The sequence below is a fragment of the Accipiter gentilis genome, chromosome 17 (assembly GCF_929443795.1).
Source record: "Accipiter gentilis chromosome 17, bAccGen1.1, whole genome shotgun sequence".
NCBI lineage: Eukaryota > Metazoa > Chordata > Aves > Accipitriformes > Accipitridae > Astur > Astur gentilis.
Window position 1 is genome coordinate 30,184,240 of NC_064896.1, and position 20,058 is coordinate 30,204,297.

The 20,058-nt window shown below is 50.4% G+C and overlaps 1 protein-coding gene across 3 annotated transcripts; it reads right to left on the reverse strand.

Moving 5' to 3' along the window:
• Positions 1–450: 450 nt before the first annotated feature.
• Positions 451–15,846, reverse strand: LOC126047552 (SITS-binding protein-like). Of its 3 annotated transcripts, XM_049821383.1 has the most exons (12): positions 15,699–15,846; positions 14,909–15,237; positions 14,312–14,815; positions 11,535–11,706; positions 10,535–10,742; positions 10,256–10,406; positions 9,797–9,994; positions 9,077–9,345; positions 7,212–7,348; positions 5,542–5,663; positions 4,564–4,743; positions 451–751 (listed from the first exon to the last, which is right to left on the reverse strand). In XM_049821383.1, exons 3-12 carry the CDS (start codon positions 14,768–14,770, stop codon positions 578–580), a joined length of 2,070 nt encoding a protein of 689 aa, XP_049677340.1. In that variant the 5' UTR covers positions 14,771–14,815; positions 14,909–15,237; positions 15,699–15,846; the 3' UTR covers positions 451–577. The 3 variants fall into 3 exon arrangements, with proteins under 3 accessions (XP_049677340.1, XP_049677339.1, XP_049677338.1); XM_049821382.1 differs by lacking the exon at positions 14,909–15,237; XM_049821381.1 differs by lacking the exon at positions 14,909–15,237 and having other exon boundaries at positions 14,312–14,851.
• Positions 15,847–20,058: the final 4,212 nt, after the last annotated feature.

Sequence of the window (20,058 nt, forward strand, 5' to 3'; positions counted from 1 at the left end):
GTTTTCCAATTATCCTCCAAGTCAGGCTCTTGTTACCAAAGACTCTCCTGGGGGACCATACACACAGCAGTAGATGAGAGAAGCAGGTACCATTTAGCATGCCTGATGTCCATGCACATGAATGGAGCTATCATATTTAGTTTTCCCTGTATACACTTTTTTCTTTAAATGCAGGGCATCCCATTGGGTATAAGCTGATGTTCGTTTATCTCCCATTCTGGAAAATCCACTCTCTGGACAAGGCTACATCTTTGAGCATGGTGCCGGGGATCTGGAAACGCTGGATGTGCCCACCTAAACACACACACACACATATTTCAGCGGGAAAACCCTAGAAAGATATAGGTCAGCATTCTGCATGGATGTATGTTTGTGCCAAAGCTGTATTTCTGCTATTTTAGAATAACAGCAAATAATAAAAGATTCAAACAATTTCTGCTGGGGAAAAAAAAGGGGGGGGGGGGTGGTCTTGGAAAAGTGCAAATAGGCTGAAATAGTCTCAAGGAAGAGCGAGCACATTTGGCCAGTGCTGCTCTGAAAGAGGTCAACTGTCCAAAAGCTGCAGCAGTCTGTGAATTTAGGAGGTCTTTACAAAAACTGGCACCTCTGCAAGGCTGGCGGAGTAATTCCTGAGGATGGTGCCTCCATCAAACACATGGGCAGTGTTGGTGTCCATCCATAGATGCCCTTCTCCAGGCAGGTAGATATCTCTCCACGTTTGCCCTTTTTCTGTTATTGGGGCAACCAGGACCTGCAGTGAAAAAAAGAAAGAAAAAAGAAAGAAATTTAGCAGTTGGAGGATTAGCCAGGACATACCACTAGCTGTGCCAAGCAAACCACGAGGCTGAAGGGACAAGCAAGCAACCACAGAGAAGATCAGGAAGTCTGGCTCATCACTGCAAATGAAAGTATCCATCCATGCAAGAAGCAGAGGCCAAAGGTGGTAAGTGCAAGGGTTCTTGAATTGCAGCGAGAAAAGATGATGCAGTGGCCTTCATCTGACTGGTACTAGGATCTCTCTTGCCTGCAGTAGCCCCTAGAGACCATCCAGCTCGTATTTTGGAAGACCTGAACAAAAAAGCCCATCAGAAATCTGTGTTTCCTGCAAAATAAAACTCGTGCTTCTAGGCTGAGCAAGACAGGGTGGGCGCTGGCAGGCCAGCAAATCCCAGGTGCTGCAGGTGGGTTCAGGCTCACACGGGGCAGCTTCCAAGGAGGTTTTGCAGGATTGCAATGGGAATTGGCAGCACAGGGTCAGGGCAAGAGACATCCCCATGCCACGTGGGGGATTTGGGGCAGAATTGGGAATTTCCCTTTCCTCCCATAATCTGGTATGAAACCAAGCAGAAACTTGTATTTCAATTAGAAAGGAACACGCTATAGGAGTGGGAGAAGAGCTTTGGCTCCAGGCTGCTAAAAAGGAGGGCTTCAAAAGCCCCCTGCCCAGGTCTGCTCTTCCAGGCAACTTAACCCTCCCTCCCCACCTTTCGTCTCCTGCATTTAGGAGAAAGATTTGTTTCAGCCTCTCAGACTAATTAAGCATTGCAGGTTACATAAACCCTAGCAAAAGCTTGTGTTCAAAATATACAACATGATATTCAGAATCTCAAGCAACACATTCACATTTATCATTCTATGGACTCAAGGCTCCTTTGGAGATTCAAGGGATTTAGCTGCCCAATGCCCTTAAATGTTCATTAAAATCCCAGCCGGCAGCCTTGGCATATTGGCAATTGCATTTTAAAAAGCATATAAAAATGAAAGCATAAAAAAAGTTGCACTTGGGTCACAAATCAGTGAGTCCCATTCAGACATGAGGCATAAGGAGAAACGTGCTCTGCTCACTCCTCCCCAATGACTTAGTCAAAGTAATCCAGTCTCCAAGGAACTTTAGAGATTATTTTTTTTCCTCCTTGCTTTATGGGAAAAGCAGTTTCCAACATTCTGAGAATATTTATTCGTGATAAATTATTTCACTTCAGAAGCTGAAAGAGGTTTTCAGCACCCTAAATAAGAGTTTTGCAAGAAAAAACAAAGCTTCTCTGAAAAGAAAAAAAAAAAAAAACAACCAACCCGCCACCAAACTAGCTGCTTTGGCTTCAGTTTAAATCTGCTTGAACACTGAGGCTTTGATTTGTATTTGTGCAGAACTGGGTTCACATGATGATGAAAAAAAGAGGGGATGATAGGAAAAAAAATAAAACTCTAGAAAGACCATTAAAGGAGGAAAAAAAAAAGGCTAAATAGTGAAAACTGGATATGAAATTTATGGATCAGTCCCTCTTACACCCCATTTTTGGAAGTCCTGGTCAACAGCGAAGAGTAAGTGCTGGGGACTTATCCCTGCGCCCCTTAGTGATGCTCCTTGAGCTACATGGCAGCATTGTCCCAGGGAGATATTATGGTGTTTGGCACACCTTGGGGGACACTTTTGGACCCTCCTGGCCTTCATAAATATATTTGGCAGAAAGACCTGGCTTCCCTGCCTCTTGCAGCATCCACTTTCACTAGGCAGATGGCACTGACAAGCAGCGATGCTGCGTCACAGCCACAAAACAGCACCCGACAATATTTTTTTGCCAAATCAGTGAAACTTGTCTCTTTGCTATTATATTTCAGTACGCTTTGCTTGAAGGAGTCAATAGTGGTCAGCTCCAATTCCCTTTTGCAGTAGTGGAAGTTTGCTCATGAGCAATGCTGGAATATGGCTGTGCAGGGTTAAATCCAGTTTCAAGACCTCTAGTCAAGGATCAAAACCACCCCGACCACTGCAGTCCCACACCACCGCCTCCCAAAACTGCTTGCAGAAACCCAGAGGCATTGCTGTCCCGTCTGCTCAAAGGCAGCAAATGTTTGTTTCCCTTGGTAGTCAGCAAAAATCTGACATAAAAACTGCTTATTGAGCACTCTTGTTAATTTGACAGATACATTGTCCGGCCTGACTCAGGTTGCAAGTGTGCTGCCAAGAGATCTGGATAAATGAGATCTGGAAGAAATGCATGCACAAACTACAGCCTGAAAGTCAGGTTTCAAAGCAGCCCAGAGTTACCTGCAAGAAAGCCTGGGGCACAACTCAGAAGCAGGAGGGCTTCAGCAATGGCACAAAGCTGAGTTTGTCAGCACCCTGCTTGCACTGAGGGATGATGCTCAAGAGGTTTATCCCAGCATCCTAGCACTTAGTCCTGCCTCAGACCATACCGGGACAGAACCCCCCTGGGTATTTTCCAGTAGTTTATTATTAATGATGCTCCAGATTGCACCAAAGCTGGGTTTGGAGTGCATTTCTATTCTTCCAGCTTCCAAAACTCAGCTTCGAAGTCAAAACATCCCCTGTCTGGGCTCTCCTGCCACAAGCTCAGGCTCTTTCAGGGGGGTGGAGGGATTGGAAATCAGGCAAGCTTTTTGTCTGAAGGGCTTGGCCCTGACAAGTTTGTGGAGCAGACGTCACATTTTACCGTATTTTAGGAGCTTCCAGCCAAGCCAAAGCTTTGCACCTCCTGGGAGAGAGGGCTAAAGCTGCTCCGGCTGTGTTCGTTCCCCACCCCCCCCCACCCCACCCCCCCCGCCCCGAGTTTGTGGTATTTTACTGGGAATCTCACCTCACTAACACAGACCACATTTCTGCCCTGGCTGATTCAATTGCATCAGGGATTTTTCAGTTTGAGAGATTTTGGGGGAAGGAACTAGGTTTTAGCATGTTCACAGTTTTAACTAATACCATTGTTACTGCCCAAACGTGTGCTCTACAGCATGTTGGGACAGCAGAAAAGCCTCAGTTCCCTCCAACTTCTGTGCTTGCACAATGGTAGTCTAAAATTAATTTGTGCCAAGGATGTGTGTTTTAAAGCCTTCACACCTGGTTATCTGAGCTCTCTGCTAAAATGTCTTTCTGCTGCTTCTTAAAAAGCAATTTCCCGCAGTGAAAGTTTCCTTTAAAAAAAAAAAAAAATCTATAAATTGAATCCACAGAATCTGTGGCCAGAAACTCAAGCTTGGAAATCAGGTATTGCAGTATCTGCTGGAGGCTGCAAGCAGAGCCTAAAAAGATAACTCAGCAGCACAAGCTGCTTTTCTATTAAAACAAGAAACAAACTCCTGTTGAGCTTTGCTTTTGGGGTTAGGATTTTTTTTTAGGGAGACAATGTCCCCATGATTAGCAGCATCCCCATGTAAAGACAGCCCAATGTGTTGCTGCAAAATGAATGCAATAGCATGAATACTATGATTATGCTTTTAATGAAAAAAAAGAACCAACAACGTAGGAACTGCCAAAATCTTGAGCTGCTGGGATGATGCACCCAGGCAAAGCAGGAGGGACAAAGATAAAGTGATGCCACCGCACAAAATAAAAGGTCTCCTTACAAAAATGGGAGGATGAGGCACAATTTTCTAAATTGCAAACCTGAAGGAGCCAACAGGATCCCCTCAGCCCTTCGGTTTCACACAACCTCTGTGTGAGCACTGTTTTCAGGTAGGATGCAAAGAGGCAGACGGGCAAGCACAGGGGGCACCTTATTTGCCCCCACTTACCCTTTGAGGGTATTCAGTCCCCACATTTCCTACCTCATCTCCAATGAGAAATTCATCCTCTATGGTAAAAGCAGTCGGATCTGTGGGACTGAGCCACCACGCCGGCCGGAAGATGGGGTACCCCAAACTGAGCCATTCCTTGCTGTATTTTAGGAGGAGTGGCACGACAAAGTCCTGGTGCCTCTGTATGCATTGCCGGGTAAGATTCAGGACCTGCAGGGTAGGGGAAGAAAAAGAAACCCATGACAAGTCCTTCACCCAATAAACAGCAAAACAAGCAGAAAAGAAAAGAAAATGTACATACATACATATATATTTTTACGCCCCTTGGGAAGAGACATTAGCAAATTGCAACATCCTGATCAAGTTATGGCAGCTAACAAGGCGCAAACAGAGTTCATACAGTGGATTTATTCCCATTAGATGTGAACGCTGGGGACAGCTGCTGACTGGTGATATCCACCAGGGTGTTGATGTCTAACCAAAGCAATGAACTTTTTTGCTCCTGGCAGAGAGATTTAATGACATTTCCCCCGTCCCCCTAATTTTAAGAATCACTCTCCCTTTTTATTGCCCTAAAGGTGACATCCCTGGGAAAATGCCTCCAGCTGTTTAAAAAGATCTCAGATGTGAATCTGCAGGCTTCACCTTGCTGTAGATATTAATTATAGTTTGACCAAATAGTTAAAGAACTCCAGCAGCAAGAAGGAGGGAGAGACACACATGACGATTGCTGTCATTTCTACAGGCGTTGCAGATACTGGTCCCATGGCTGCACGTAGCTGTGAAGTATAAAGCCACAAAAACTCACATGAATTTTGCAGCAGAAATACTGCTGAGAGTGTGCAGTGATCTGGTTGCTGGGGCAGGGAGCAGGATTTTGTGGGTAGCAAGAACAGGACAGAGATTTTTAGCCTTGGCTTTCCCCAATAGGGACCTTAATGGCTTTTTGGGGGTGTTTGTCATATAAGGGACACCGTGTCCTCCTCCACAGGGCATGGGAGTACATACCCAGGCGTCGCAGCAGAGCCAGGGCGGCGTGCTGAAGGCCATCACGGGGAGAAACGTCACGATCTGCAGCCACCGCACGTACAGCTCCGGGTCCCCTGGGGCGTCACTGGCCAGGCTCCCTCCTGCCGGGGACAAGGAGCTGAGCAAAACCGCTCGGGGGCACCTCATGGTGGGATGAGTCCCAAACGACCTGCCCACCATGCGGGCAGGACTTGTTACCCCATTGCAAGAGGGGCTGAATTCTCCCCACCCATGTTTTTCTTCCTTGAGCACCATCAGCAAACGTCAATCAGACATCCATCTCTGGCCATTTTAGTACCAGACATGCTGGGGCATTGTAAAAATGGGATTTCTCTCCTGCAAAGGAAAGCGTTGGGAAAATGCTGGAATTTCCTTTGCCACTTTGATTTGCAAAGATGAAGCATCACAAGAAAATACTCCTCTAATTTGGATCCCTTCAAACTCATAGTGAAGGGTGGTGGAGAAGCAGAGTATTGCTGACTAATTAATCAGAAATGTGTCGTGGAAGGGGATTCCCGTTCCCCTCTGAAACACCAGGGAGGGGCTTGGGAAGAGCAAGAGAGGATGGGATGGGACAGGGAAAGGGAAATGAAGCCCTTGGGGCTGGAGCATCCCTAGGAGCTCCAAAAATCTGGCACAGCTTCTCCTAGAAGTGGTATAACCCCACCCCCCCGACGCCGAGGGCTCACCCAAACCATCTACAAAACCCCATTTCTGCCAGAGGCTTTTCCCATCCTGACCAGCCCCTGTTCCCTATTACATCTCCCAAGCTGTGGTGACACAACCCGACGGGCCGCACACCACAACCCCCTCCACACAGGGGGAATCTGCTCTCTCATCCAGCTCGACTGAAATAAGCCAATGGGTTCCACATCTCTGGGGCGGGAACTGGCATGCTGTGATTGCCTAAGTCTTGTTTTCTAAGGAAAACTGGCTAAAAATAGAGGCCAAATTGAAACATTGCTCAACAACCCCATTTTCAGGACTGCCTTTGCAGCTCCGCTCTCTGGGTCTGACACTTCACATGCAGCCTCTCTGTGTTTGGGGCATGTTTTAGACACAAATAACCCAGTCGCCTCCAAGAAGAGGGGAAAAACGAGCTGTTGGCCCCAGTTAAAGGATTGTTTCTTGACTTCTATAATGTTTTTATTTAAGGATTTCTCAATCTATTGTGCTTTGGAGCAGAAACACAAACTTGGAGCAGGGCTGCTAGTGTTTTAGGAACATCTATTTCCCAGCCAGGAGCCTGGGCATGCAGTTTCCCAGCTGTGGGCTCCATCCTTGCTTTTGCTGGGTGGGTTTTAGCTCAAGCAAAGCCGCGAGAGGTGGTGGGCTGCCCTCCGCCTGTGGTTAAGCTCTGTGAAGGGCATCCCCCAGAGACCTGGCTGCTTCTAGGGCTGCCTATTAAATTTACAACATGTTTTTTTGTTTTCAATTCCTCAGTCAATTCCCTAGTAACATGCAACCCAATCAAGTCAGCACAGCAGAAAGTTGGGTACTGGGAACAAAGTGTTTCAAGCCTTCATGTAGCTCACCTAAGCCAGATGGTGCAAACATACCTCCCATGCTCCTCCCGCCTGAACAACTGCTGCAAAAGTCTCTTCAGAAGAGCCAGAAATAGGGGGAAAAAGCAGAAAAGAAATTATTACCTACTGCATCAGGGATGAAGAAGTTGTAGCCCAAGAGGCTGTAGTGCAGCACGGAGGGAATAACCCCCTTCAGCCCAGCATGGCTCCAGTCTGAGTGCAGCGGGCTCATCTGGACGAAGAGCGGTAGATGACTGGATCTGAGGGAAACAAGCACAAACCCAATGTTTTTAGGTGGCTCGCGGGAGCCAAAACTCTCCGACACCTGGCTGTCTTGGCAGTCACTGTGGTCAGATACGGGTTTCTCCAACTACTTGGCATCTCCGTTGGAAGGAAATCAGTTCTCCCCAATACCACTCCCACCCACTGCACCTGCCCTGCCGAGTTGGGCAACCCCAATCCTCCTCCTTCTCCCCAAATCCCCTGTTCAAAACTTTCCTTCTCCTGGCTTGATCTCATGAGGACCGCAATTTGGTGGCCCACCTTGATGGCAGCACAGCCACACTCTGGGTTGCAGCTGTCTTCTCGCTACTTCTCATATGGCAAAATGCTCACAGAAAATACACCCGTGACACCGGATGGAGTGTCCCAACAGCACCCTCAGCCCCAGGTCCACGCGGTTCCCCAAACCCAAAGCACCAACCTCCTTGCGACGTGGATGGCGCAGGGGACATGTCCTACAGGGAAGATTTCCCCTCCTGGTTTTCATTTGCGCTCCTCTGTTTCACACTGAGCAGCTGTCATTCCTGACAGCAGTTTTATCTATTCCCCCAGAAGAAAACATTATTTTCCCCATATTTTTTTTTCCCCAGTAGCATTTCTATGCCTTGGGTTTACTTGGGGGGTGGGGTGGGGGTGGAGGAGGTGGTTAGGAATTACATCATCAAGCAGCCCAGTACAGGACACAGTGTTTCTTGTGGCCAAAAAGGGTCATATCTGGACCTTCATGATGAGCTTTGGCTTGAAAAATGGTCTGGAGCTCATTGAACCATGGTGTCGGGGGGTGGGGGTGTTGGTCTGAGTCTGCTTGCTCCTAGAGTTTGGTTTCCTCCTCAACCTCCCACCCCTTTGCTGACTCCCCAAAGGTCTCCCAGGGACATTTTTTCATCTCAGAAGGTGGTCAGGCTGATGCGAGAGTTTATGAAACACTTCTGGTATGGAAACTGCCCACCAGGAAAGGTATGATCCTGGTCGGACTAAAAAAATAGTTAGAAAAAGGGGGATTTCCACAACTCTGGTTTTGCAGATGGCCGAGTAAGAGCCCATCACCACCTTGGCATGTGAAACTGCTTTTTCTTTGAAAATAAACTATTTCAAAGTTGCCTTCTCATGCAATTTACTGTTGATGGCTCATCCACAACATGAAATAAGTCATTTTGCAAACAGCCTTCAAATCCCTTTGCATCTGCCAAACATGAAAATAATGGGAAAAAAGTAATAGTTTTTGGTGCCTTTGACCAAAGGGTCCCCATGTTAATAGTTAATAAATGAACCCTGTTGTGGGCTATGCAAGCATGAAAAGTCAGAAAACTGCAATTGTTTGACACCACAAGCGATTACCAACACAGGGATTTGGCCAAGACTCCAGGGTTTACCCTCTCCCTCCTGCAGAAGAGGCGGTGACCCAGAGCTTGAGTGGCCATAAATGACAAGATGTGTTTTTATTGCATCTGGCATTAATGCATTTAAGCATTTTTATGCTTTGAGACTTTTAAGAAAAATAATTAAAATGTTCCAAAAGAGAGGAAGAGGAGATATGAGAGCAATCCCTCCCTACATACTGCTCTAGACCACCTCCATGCTCCTTCCCTGGGTGCTGAGTGGTGTCTCGGCATCCCAAGGGCACGTTTAAAGCATCACCTCAACCATCTCCCAGGCAGCTCACGCAGCCATCGGCTCCAGAGAAGCATCTTCTCCTTGGTACCTACCTGGCACCAGCGCTGATGACAGTGGCGTTTCCCAGCGTCGCCAGCGCCGCTGCCAGCGCCCCGGTGTATCGGTCGCCCATCAGCTCTGCGGGAGGTGGGACATCTTGCTCCAGGAAAGCATTGCCCTCGGCACCCTCGAAGACCACGTACGCAGCTCCCAGCACCTGCCGCAGGCGCCGGGCACGTGCCAGGTACCAGCTCAGTGCCACCTCGCTGGTGATGTTCAGGCGGGCGCAAAGCTGCCCCTTCCACGTGGTCAGCAGCGGGACCTGCGGCAGAGGATGAAAATGTCTATCAGATCCACAAAATATCCCAACAACCCCGCGGTGCAGGGCTGGAGGATGCCCGCTCTGCCTTCATCCTGCCCTGCCAAAATTTGCACCATTGCGGCACAACGCGCAAGAAGCATAAACCCTCTCTCAACGTTCCCCCCCTGCCAAAAATCCCTGAGTTGATGGCAAATTGGCATATTGATAAAACGACTGCAAAAAAGGGAATTGAGGGGGATTTTCTGAACACTGGCAACTTCCAAAAATGTCTTTTGGAAGTGGAAATCTGAAAGCTGCTTCCTTATGAAAAAGGAGAAAAGCTGGTCCCCCAGACATCGCTTTGCCCCCGACACAAGAGGATCAGGTTGTCCTCCTCTGCAAGCATTTATTCAGCTTTAATTTTGATTTTATGTTGAGCAGCAGGTTCAGGGGTTGGAGGAGGGTCTCGTACCGAGCAGCCCCCGGATTGGGGCTGCAGACTCAGCCAGTAGCTCGCCGCCTCGCCGTCCCGCAGCGAGCGCAAGAAGAGTGGGGAGGCGATGCTGGCGTACGGGGACAGCGTGATGGAGAGCTGCAGCGGTTCGATCAGGGAAGGGTCCCAGCTGCGGGTCGAGACGTGCCTCTTCCTCCGCTCCGAGGGCACGTGGTCCTGTGGGGAGGGAAAGGCAGAAAAAAGGGGTTGTGTAGGAGCGGCAAAGCCGCCGAGGACCAGCTGCTGGGTGTCACCACCTGCGCAAGGTGAAACTCCAGACCGAGCATCCCTTCTCGGGGAGGGGAGTTTCCCAGCCCCCGCCCCACAAAACAGGCGCATTTGCATTTTACACGTAGGGATTTAACCGTGCTGAGAGCAGGGCTGACGGCAGCTCTCCGTTTGCCTTTCGAGCCCCAGGGCCAGCAGGACGGGACGTACCGCGGCAGCGAGGATGGCAGTGCAGCGCTCGCCCAGGGCCAGGACCCCCTCCTGAAGATGATGCCGCTTCAACCTCTTGGCCAGCGACCTCAGACCTCGTTTTATTTTGGCAGCCGAACCCGCCGGGCCGTGATACCGCCAGATGGGAGACCTGCGCGGTGGAAAGAGCCGGGGAGGCAGAGGGGTTCGCGCCTTGTGCCGGCATGAGACCCTCAGGGCATCGACCGGGATAAGGGCTTGGAAAGCAACCCCGTAGCCGGGAGGGAAGGAGCATCTTACCCCAGGAGGGCCATGTCCGGCAGCGCCCGCGCCTGCCCCACGAGCCGGCTGCCCACGAGCCGGTGGGCGGCTGCAACGTCTGGGCTGACGCAGAGGAGGTAGCGCAGGGGCACGGCGGCTCTCCCCGCCGGCGTTTCCAGGCAGAAATGCCTATTGCTCTCCAGCGAGACGAAAAGGGGCACGTCGGGTGCCACTGTCACCGTCACTCCTTTGGGGAGAGAAGAGCAAAACGGTGCCTCAGCAAGCGCCCGAGTCCTCTCGGTCCTCACGCTGGTGGCCACAGGGACGGGGATGCGCAGGGCAGAGCCGAACTGGTAGCAGGACCTCCCAGATTGATCCCGGCCACAGATCCGGCCATGCAAGCAACCCCCCACTCTCTGTTTCTGCTATTCCCTTTTGAATTCCCTCCAAAATGCCTTTCAAGGGCTGGATTTGCTCCCTTTCTTGCCTTTTTGCTCTGCACTCAGCTTAGGCAGCGGCTTCAGCTTCATCAGTGCGGGGCAGCTGCAGATCAGTTGATTGATTTGGGGGAATATCTGAAGTTTGGCATTCTACAGAATAATCTAAATATCCACCCAAAAATGGCAACAGCAGGTGAACTCGTGCCTGCATCCAGCACCCCGTACCAGCATCAGGGACCCACGAGCTCAGGGCGAAGCCACTGAAGTGGAGCTGGAGGATGCAGCAATGGACACAGATCTCTGCTTAAAAGAGACACCTCAAGAGCATGGGATTTCCCTGGGGTGACTTGGATCAACCCCATCTTCTCAGGCACTGACTTGTAAACACAGCTTAGGTGCACTGAGGTTTAATATCATGGCCTTTTCCCCAGGGATGAGGCAGCGTGGGATCCGTCCTTTGCGTCCTGCTGCCAGCAGGATATTTTAATCTCGGAGACATCTATCCTGCTCTTAGACTAGTTGCTTTATAGACAGGGAGAGGGATGGAGAAACACAGGGATTAAAGCAATAGGGCATTGGACAGAGAAGGATGCGATTACCTGTCGAGCCTAAAAAGTATCTCTCCAAAACAGGCCCATAGCCAGCAGGGTTTTTGCTGAAGTCACCACTGACAAAGGGCTGTGCATGGCTCTCGGCGCCGTTGAGCGGCCAGCGCTGGGCGCGGATGCTCGCCCCTCCATACCAGGAGACGTTGGCCATGGAGAAGCAATCCTGCAGCCAAGAGAGCATCACCAGATGGCGAGAAACGCCTCGAGGTGAGGACAAACGTGCGAGTAGTTGCATTTGGAGAGGCAAACCCCCTGCAAGTGTTGTCAGACCAGTCATGGGACTGGTCTTTTTGCAGGAGGAAAACCCCCAACCCCATGAGATTTAGGTGTTTTATGCAAAAAGCAGTGCGTGCTCACTCTTTGCTTCCCACATCTAACCTGGTAGAAGATACTTGGGTTTAAGTTTTTCCTCCACAAGAACAAGAGCTGGGCTTCCAGGTACAACAAAATGCTGAAATTCTTCCTAACCGCTTGATTTCTCAGTGTGCAACTTAAAGTTATCAAACGGTGTAGGAGTAGGAAGAGAAAAAAAAATTGTAGCAAGAGTCAAAAGTGCAAGTTATGCACTTTGTTTACCTTCAACAACAACAACAAGTCTTAACCTGCTAATTAAAGCCAAAGACAACAATTTTTCTTCCATTTCCCCTTACGCATTTGCATTCAACATGCAGCCATGGAGAGGAATATAAAAATCCCACCACAGGAATAAAAACTCTATAGCTTAAAAATTATGGTTTCCTCCAAAATAAAAAAACCACAAGACATCTTCCCCAAGACCTGCCAGTTTTAGGTAAATGTACTTAAATAAAATTGCTGTGAAGCAGGCTGGTGACCCAGAGGTAACACCCATGCATGATACCCTGTGCCTCGGAGAGCCCACCTGGTTACATTCCTGCACTCACCACAATTATCAAAAATTAATGGGTTTTTGAGTTGCTGGTGAAAAGATGCTGGAAACTGTTTAAGCGAAGAGGCTTCACAGGTGCATGTTGCTGCAGGACAAGAGTGACAGTGGAGGTGGAAAATTCAAGGCAGTGGCTTTAAAATACAGTGAAAGTGCTTTCACAAACCCATCTTGTAAAAATCTGTTTGTTTGGGGTTTTAAAAAACAAACAACGAAACAACAAAAAAACTCCCCCAAAACTTCTCCTAGCTACTTTCTGCAGTGTTTCTGGGGTGAATTTACAACCTGAATGTGCAGCTATCCCCACCTGCCTGCACAGAGGGAGATTTTAACCCTGTCGTGAGTGCTCGTCTCAATAGGACCGCAGTGTCCCTGAGGTAACTTGTGTTTTTTCTGCTCTCTCCCAGGGCAAAGCCTCCCTCTTCCCTGAGGGCTAGTAATAAAGAGTAATTCCCTCAGCTAGACTAAATCAGTTTGGGTATTTGGGGCACTTCTCATAGGGCTGACAGGGCAGCAGAGCAACGAGCCATCTCCAAAAGCTGCTGGTCCCAGGGGACATCCCCATCCTTGACCCGCCCCCCTTCAGAAACCATCAATTTTCACTTCAAAGCCTCTAAAAACTTTCCCCTTTCTGCCAAAGCAGGGATCAGCAGGACTTAGCATCCCGCATGACTTCACATGTGGGGACGGGCTTCCCCGAAAGCCTGGGGATTTGGGGCTGCGGAGGGAGGGTGGGACGGGCAGAGAGGGACACAAGGACCTCCCAACTCAACACAACGTGGTTTTATTCACCCCGACCCCGATCCCAAGGCTCGGGCAGCGCTCCTGGAGCCCTGAGCTTGTTTCTGCCGTGGGGGCAAAGAGAGGTTAAGTCTCACTAAGGGGTGGGGAGAGATGTGAATTATTAAAGTGGAAACCCTGGAGGCTCAGAATAGCTGTACCAGGTGTCAGCTGAACTAGTTACACCAGCTGGGAAGGGGGGGGGGGGGGGGGGGGGGGGGAGTGGAAAAAGCCTATTCTTAACTCTTAAATTTCACTGAATCATATTTTCCAATAGGTTTTTGGTTTTGATTTTTGTTTTAGAATAGGTTTTTTTCCCCCACTTTTTATCTTGCTCATCCTCTCAACCATCCCAAATTGATGTCAGCAAAGGAAAATCAGCCCCACGCGCAGCAGTTTTGTTCAGGCAACACCTTCCACTGGCCCAAAATGATGTCAACAGGCAATTTACAGCTAAAGGGGAAGAAATCCCCATCCCCGCAAGATCTCATCTCGCTCCCTCACCTGTCCTGAGGGCTCCCCACAACAGGACGCCGCAGTCTGACGGGGTTTTTCCTTCCCCTCCCTCAGGCTCACTTTCAGAGTCTGCTTTTATTTAACTGAAGGAGAAAACTGAGAAGGATAAAAAAAACCAACCAAACAACAAGCCCCCATAATTTTTTGCAGCAGTGGACATGGATTAATTCCATCCCGAGAGAGCTGCCACATTGTGTCTGTGGTTGGGAGAGACCTTCCCGAGCTCCTCGCGTTTCTCGCCAACATTGTGATCTTAGGCAGTTATTTATTCTGTCTCTATATAAACACGGTTCTCCCACCCTGGGGTTACCAATGCAGCACTGAGAGGAGGTGGCCACAGCCCCTTGGTGTTTTGGTGGCTTGGCATCAGGGCACGAGGCTTCCAAAGGGGCTTTTCCCATCTGGGACCTGCCAGCCACTGGAGGCTTTGGAAGATGGGGTGCCCCCAACTGTGGTGCAACCCCATAACCGTGCTGGGAAATTGCGCGTTCAGGCCAGATCCTCCTCGCTTTGGCTCCTTTTACCCCAAACGCCACCGTTCAGAGAAGGGCACGGGGGTCCCCGTTACCTTTAGCATCACGTCGGGGCGCAGCGGGGTCCAGCGGACGCCGTAGCACTCGGTGGCGGGGGCTGGCGGGGGCTCGAGGGAGAGCCGGAGCTCGGCATCCTCCTCCCAGGCGTAGCAGAACTGCCCACCATCGTGCCAGCAGCGGTCCCGTGGCGGAGGCGGCTCGGCCGCCGGCACGCCGCCCACCGCGATCACCGCCACCGTCCGCCCTGCCGGCAGCGCCCGCAGGAGCAGGGCTCCCCGGCGGCGCTCCCACAGCATCCCACCGGTGCGGCCCCGCAGCACCCACTCCTCCGGTGACTGCTCCAGCGCCTGCCAGGAGATGATGCCGATGGTCATGGCGAAGAAGACGGCCACGCCAAGGCAGCCGACAGCACCTTTCCAGGGCTCCGTCATCTCCCTGAAGCCTGAGGTCCAAGCGGCGTCGGGGATTTGGCCAGTGGGGCGGGCGAGTGGCATGGTGCGATTGCAGGGGGATGCTCCGACTCCTCTTTCTCTCCCCTCCTGCAGCAGCACAAGGAAGACAACCCTCTTCTTGGACTGCTCCAAAAGAATATTTAAAAAAAAAAAAAGAGTTAAAAAAAAAAAAGCCGCAACTCTCTTCTCTTTGCAGTAATCCGAAGGTAAGAGAAATCTCTCTTTCGCAGCCTCCCTCTGCTAGCCGCTGCACAGCTAATCCCACTGCCAGGCTCGGCGCTGGCTGCGACGACGGCTCAACCACAAAACCCCGTGCCGGGTGTCAGCTCAACCCCTTGGCACAGCCGGCAGCATCCGCGCAGTGACGCCGTCCGGGGCCGCGGAGAAGCACACGCGTGGCCAAAAGCCACAGGAGGGGAGACGGGGCAGCAGCCGATGGGAAACGAGGCAGCGGTCGAGCCTCCGCTGATCTTTGGGTTTTCACTTTGCGAAGCAGCGTGGCTTTGCTTCTTGGTTTGCAAAGCAGCAGTAAATAGCCGGGGGCGTGCAGAAAAAAAATATTGCAGGGGTGGTTAGAGAAAGAGTGGGGGAACGTAACACTGGTTTTCCACCCTGCCTTCCCTCTTGCCTGTAAAATTATTTGATTAATGCATAGAGCAGGGAGAAAAATTACCTGCGGGCACGGTCCGGCGGCACTGGCTGAGCCCTCGCTCGAGGGAACGGGCACCCGGTGCTCCAGCCAGGCAAGGGGCCACCTGCGGTGACAACCCCATGGGGTGACACCGGCTTCTCCCCCCGTCCCAGGCTGCCCGGACCGCTTCTGCTGCCTCCTTGCCACCTGCCTGGTGGCTACGCTGCCTTTTGGGGTTGATAGCCCACCAGGACTGGGTGCCACCTCTCCCCGGCTCAGCGCACCCACCCGTCGCGTCCCCCCCGCCACCGCCTCCCAGCAAAGGCACATTTCTTTTACCTAAAGGCAGGTTAAAAGATGCTTTAGCAGCCCCCAAAGTTGCCACCGATGACCAAGCACTCAAGCCCCAATTATTTTTCCACTGGCAGGTTGGGCAGCAGGTTTTTCTCCTCTTTCCCCAGGGTAGTTTTTCCTCCCAGCCACGTCAGAGACCTTTGCAGCCGAGGCAACTTGATCCAAACTAACCCAAGAGCGTTATCCAAGACGAGACATGGTGTGCTCCCTCCCACGCTGCTCCCTTGCAGGCTTCACGTATCCTCAGGTAGTTACATTAGAAGCAGAAGCAGGAAATTAAAAGAATGATTTTAAAAAGCATGCATTTATATGGGAATAATTTTAAAGGGATTTTTTTCAAAGTTATTGAGATGGCTCCAGTTGAGCCCTTACTACACAGCTGCAAATCCACACATGAGAGTTGTGGCAGTGCTAAGCCTCCCCATTCCGCTGCTTTGGCTTTTGTTGTTGTTATTATTATTACTACTATTATTCTATTTGGAGGACTTTCTCCCTGTTTCTAAATGAGCTGCTGGGGGCCCCCTTGGGTCATCTCCAGGGCTGCAGGAAAGGGAACTGCTTGCACCCAGAAGCAGAGCACCCTTGCAGAGGCAAGCAGCCACCTGGGACCATTGCAGTCCCCACCAGTGCAGAAAACTCTAGAAATCTGGGATTTCCATCCCCTTTTTCCATGTCCCAAGCACTCCTCCCACCAGTCCTCCCCCTACCTGTGGATGATCAGGGAACACCTGGATTTTACAAGCAATATTACAACCCACTGGCTGCCAAGAAATAAAAAAAAAAAATTAAAAAATTACATTTCAAAGAGTTACCCCATTCTGCATCCAGGCAAAACCCCAATAACCCCAAACCCTGAACCCAAAGACAAAAGCACTACTCACCACAGGAGATGCTGCTCTTCAGGAGGGCCTCAGGACAGCTGAATCCACCAGGAAAGTCCTTGGCCATGGCCCAAATAAGCCCCTGGAGGGGCCTTTCCAACAGGCACTTCCAGTATCGATCTTTAATTTCAGCTGGGGCAATATCCAGTATGGGATGGAGGGGAAAATGGGTCAATCGTATCAGGACAAGCATCTCCCAGCTGCTGGCAGGAGCTCCAGAGCAGGGAGAAAAGGTCAGATCCAGGGTAAGGAGAAAGGATGAGGCAGGCTTCACCGAAAGCTTGAAGATGAGATGGGGGACAATGATGTCTGTCCAAACAGGGACCAGGGATCACCGGGGAAAATGCCCTCTCCAGCTGCCAGGTTAGAAGAGATTCTAGCAAAGCTCTAGGTGATGGAGATGGGATTGGGTGTGATGTGCCAAAGAAAGAGGTCCCGACTCTCAAGGGACACCCCAAAAAAGCTATGAGGGTTATAGACTGAAAACTAGTTAAAATAAAGGGAAAAACATTAAAAAAAGAAGGGAGAAGGGGTGCTTCTTCCACCAAAGAAGTTATGGGCAAGGTCATGGAACTCGCATTGCTCCCCACACCTCACGACCTGGATAAAGGCAACAAGTAGATGTTAATAAAGTCCCATCGTGATCCAAAGGTGTTCAGCTACAACATACACCTGGGCCAACTGAATTATTAGGGTGGGATTTGCCACTCTTTTTATGAGGTTTTATAACTCCATCTGCCCTAGCGAAAACATAGTTTGGCTAAAAAACATGCAGAAACAGGGCAGAGGAGGTGAGAAAAATGACCTTTGGGGTGGGGCTGTGGTCATCATCTGGTCCAGAATAGAGAGGGATGGATGAGGATGCAGTAGTAGCCCTAAAAATCCAGAAAAGCTGCACAGGGATCAGCAATTCCCCATTCCTCACCCCAAAACAGGCCGGACACACACACACGGACTGATAGGGTTATTTGGCAGTGGCAGCTCAAGGCAAAGCTCTGTCACGCGGCACATGATTAAATCATGGCTGCGGGATGGCAGAGGGGCTGCGAATCACTTCAAGACGGGATTAGAAAAACCCAGGGACGATGAGCCCGGCGGTTGCTATTAGCACAGTGGTGACAATGCAACAGGCTAAGGGGGGGTGGGGGTGGGGGTGGGGGGGCTGCAACCAGGCCGGATCCCAGGGAAATGGGGAATTTTTTTTAAAAAGCTTTTCTTAAAAAGCAGCTCAAATCTCTTCTTGCACACCAGGGAAAAGTCCTGCTGGAGGTTTCAGCAACCCAATATTTCGCCAAATTAGGGGCCCCCTGCTAGCTTGGCAAATAGATGACTGTGTGTGGGATTTGGGGCTGAACCCTCTCATCAATTTTTTTGTTTGTTTGGTTGGGTTTTTTTTGAGGGTGGAGGAATGGTTTTGCCAATTTTCCTACCCATCACAAATCACAGCACGACCTGGCTCCCACGAACAGCTTGAAGCCCCACTTGGCCTCCATTAGTCTTCCTTAAACCGCCAAGAAAAACCACTTCTCCTTGACCGGTCACAGGAGAAAAAACATTTTGGGGTGGTTCGCCTGATTTCCAGCAAGCCGACCCTTGCAGGTCTGAAGAGACCTCAAGTTTCCCATTTCACAGCCGATGAGGCTTTCCAAGCCCCATGGATGCTGAGGGGCACATGTGCCACCTCTCAAGGGGTTTGATTTACAAACCCTCCAGGGCTTTTGCTGGGGTGGGTGGGATGCAACTCCTGGCTGCTGGTGCCCAGGGAAGGGAGGGGGTGGGCAGCCGGGAATACATTTAACCCACCAGCATCAATAAGCAGAGCTTGGGAATCAAAGCTTTTTGGTGAAACACCCAGAAAATAGGGACTAAGGCTTATTCCCATTGGGATTTAGGAGCGGTGGCCCGCAAGAGAGGCTTCCTTCACAGTACACCCTGCAGATTGCATACAGCATCCTTTTTAAAATCCTATCGTTACCTTTCAGGCTGTCTGGAAAAACAGAGAGCACAAACAGCCACAGGGATTTTCCATGCATGTGAGCAGAGGTGAGAAGCACAGGGCTGCACTTGGAGAGGACCAGCCCTTACTATCAATATTTCCCTACAACCTCATAGTGCCAGTGATTACAGTCGCAGCTTCCCAGCGGTATGCCCAGCCTATACTGGGGATGCTTGTTTGGGGGTTTTTTTCATATTATTATTTATAAAAAAAAAAGCTGGCCAAGAACAAAAGAAAACTGGTGGGAGCAGCAAAGTGCCTCCAGGACTTGGCATCTTTCCTCGATTTTCCCAAGGGGGGGGAGCAGCCTCATCCCCCAGGCTCTGGCCAAGCTCTCACTGTGGGGATGGATCCTATATTACCTTAAAAGCCTACACCCAACCCCACTTCCCCTTCCCCCCCCCCCCCCCCCATTATATATACAAGCCAGGAAATAAAGTGATGAGCCAAATAAGATCGCCCAAAGCTTGACAGCACCGATGTCCCCATCCTCCTGCCCTCACCTCTACTGCAGTACCTACCTGTGGTTTGTGTGCTGTTGTCTAACCGGGAGGAGATGCCTTAAAAATGAAACCCAGGAACAAGGCAGCTGATGTGCTGTGGTGGATGTTTCCCTTTTGCTTTTCTCCCCGTTGCAGTTCCCAGCCTTTCCTTTCAGGGCCAGCAAAAGCCTTTGGCTGTGCTGAAATTCTCCGTGCCTTACAGAGCCTTGTGCTAGTTATTAGAGCTAAGCTATTGAACAGTTTAAAAGAAAAAAAAAAGAAAAAAGGGTGATATAGTTCCTGAAAACCCTAAATCTCAGCCCCAGATTTCCCCCGGAAAGCAATCCTGAATTTCCATGAACTCCCAGGCAACTTCACAGCTATTTATAATGGCAAAACAACGAGCAGCAGGACTCGCATTGAAAATGTGGGCACATAAATAGTAACAGCATTTGGAAACGACTGTTCGGGACTATTGTCTCTTTCCCCCACATCGTGTCCGCCTGAACCAGGAGCGCCGAGATGCGAGTTGTTTGCGTCCAGCCACAGCCCGTCTGAGCTTTAAGCATGGTCTCACATCAAGCAGCTGTTTTTCAGGCAGAGGGTGGGCTGGGGGACAGCACGGAGCACCCCACAGGTATTCAGCTCCCCAAAATTTTCCACAGATGTGTCACAGCAGCCATCCGAAGCAGCTGGAAAGTCACAGGCTCCAGCTGCCAGCACCGGTCGGTGCCGATGGGATGGAAATGGCTCTTGTGTACCCCTTGCCCCCCCTCTCACCCCAGGCAAAGCCTGATACTTAAGGGACAACTAGGGTGGTGAGAGAGTGGCAGGGACTGACCCCATGTGCCTAACACACTCGGGGCACAAAAATCACCTAAAATTGCTAATGTGAGAGAGAGGAACCTGCTGTGCTGAGGAAAACCACCTTTATCAGGTACTTGCCCTCCTGCACCCCCAGACCCAGAAGCCCCCAGGCACCCAGG

Excerpts from the sequence above, each read along its gene's own strand:
- LOC126047552 (XM_049821382.1), bottom strand. The coding sequence starts at position 14,770 with ATGCCACTCGCCCGCCCCACTGGCCAAATCCCCGACGCCGCTTGGACC. Across the intron at positions 10,743-11,534 it reads ATACTTTTTAGGCTCGACAG|GAGTGACGGTGACAGTGGCA; the intron begins GTAATCGCATCC and ends CTCTCCCCAAAG. Across the intron at positions 7,349-9,076 it reads GTCATCAGCGCTGGTGCCAG|ATCCAGTCATCTACCGCTCT; the intron begins GTAGGTACCAAG and ends TGTTTCCCTCAG.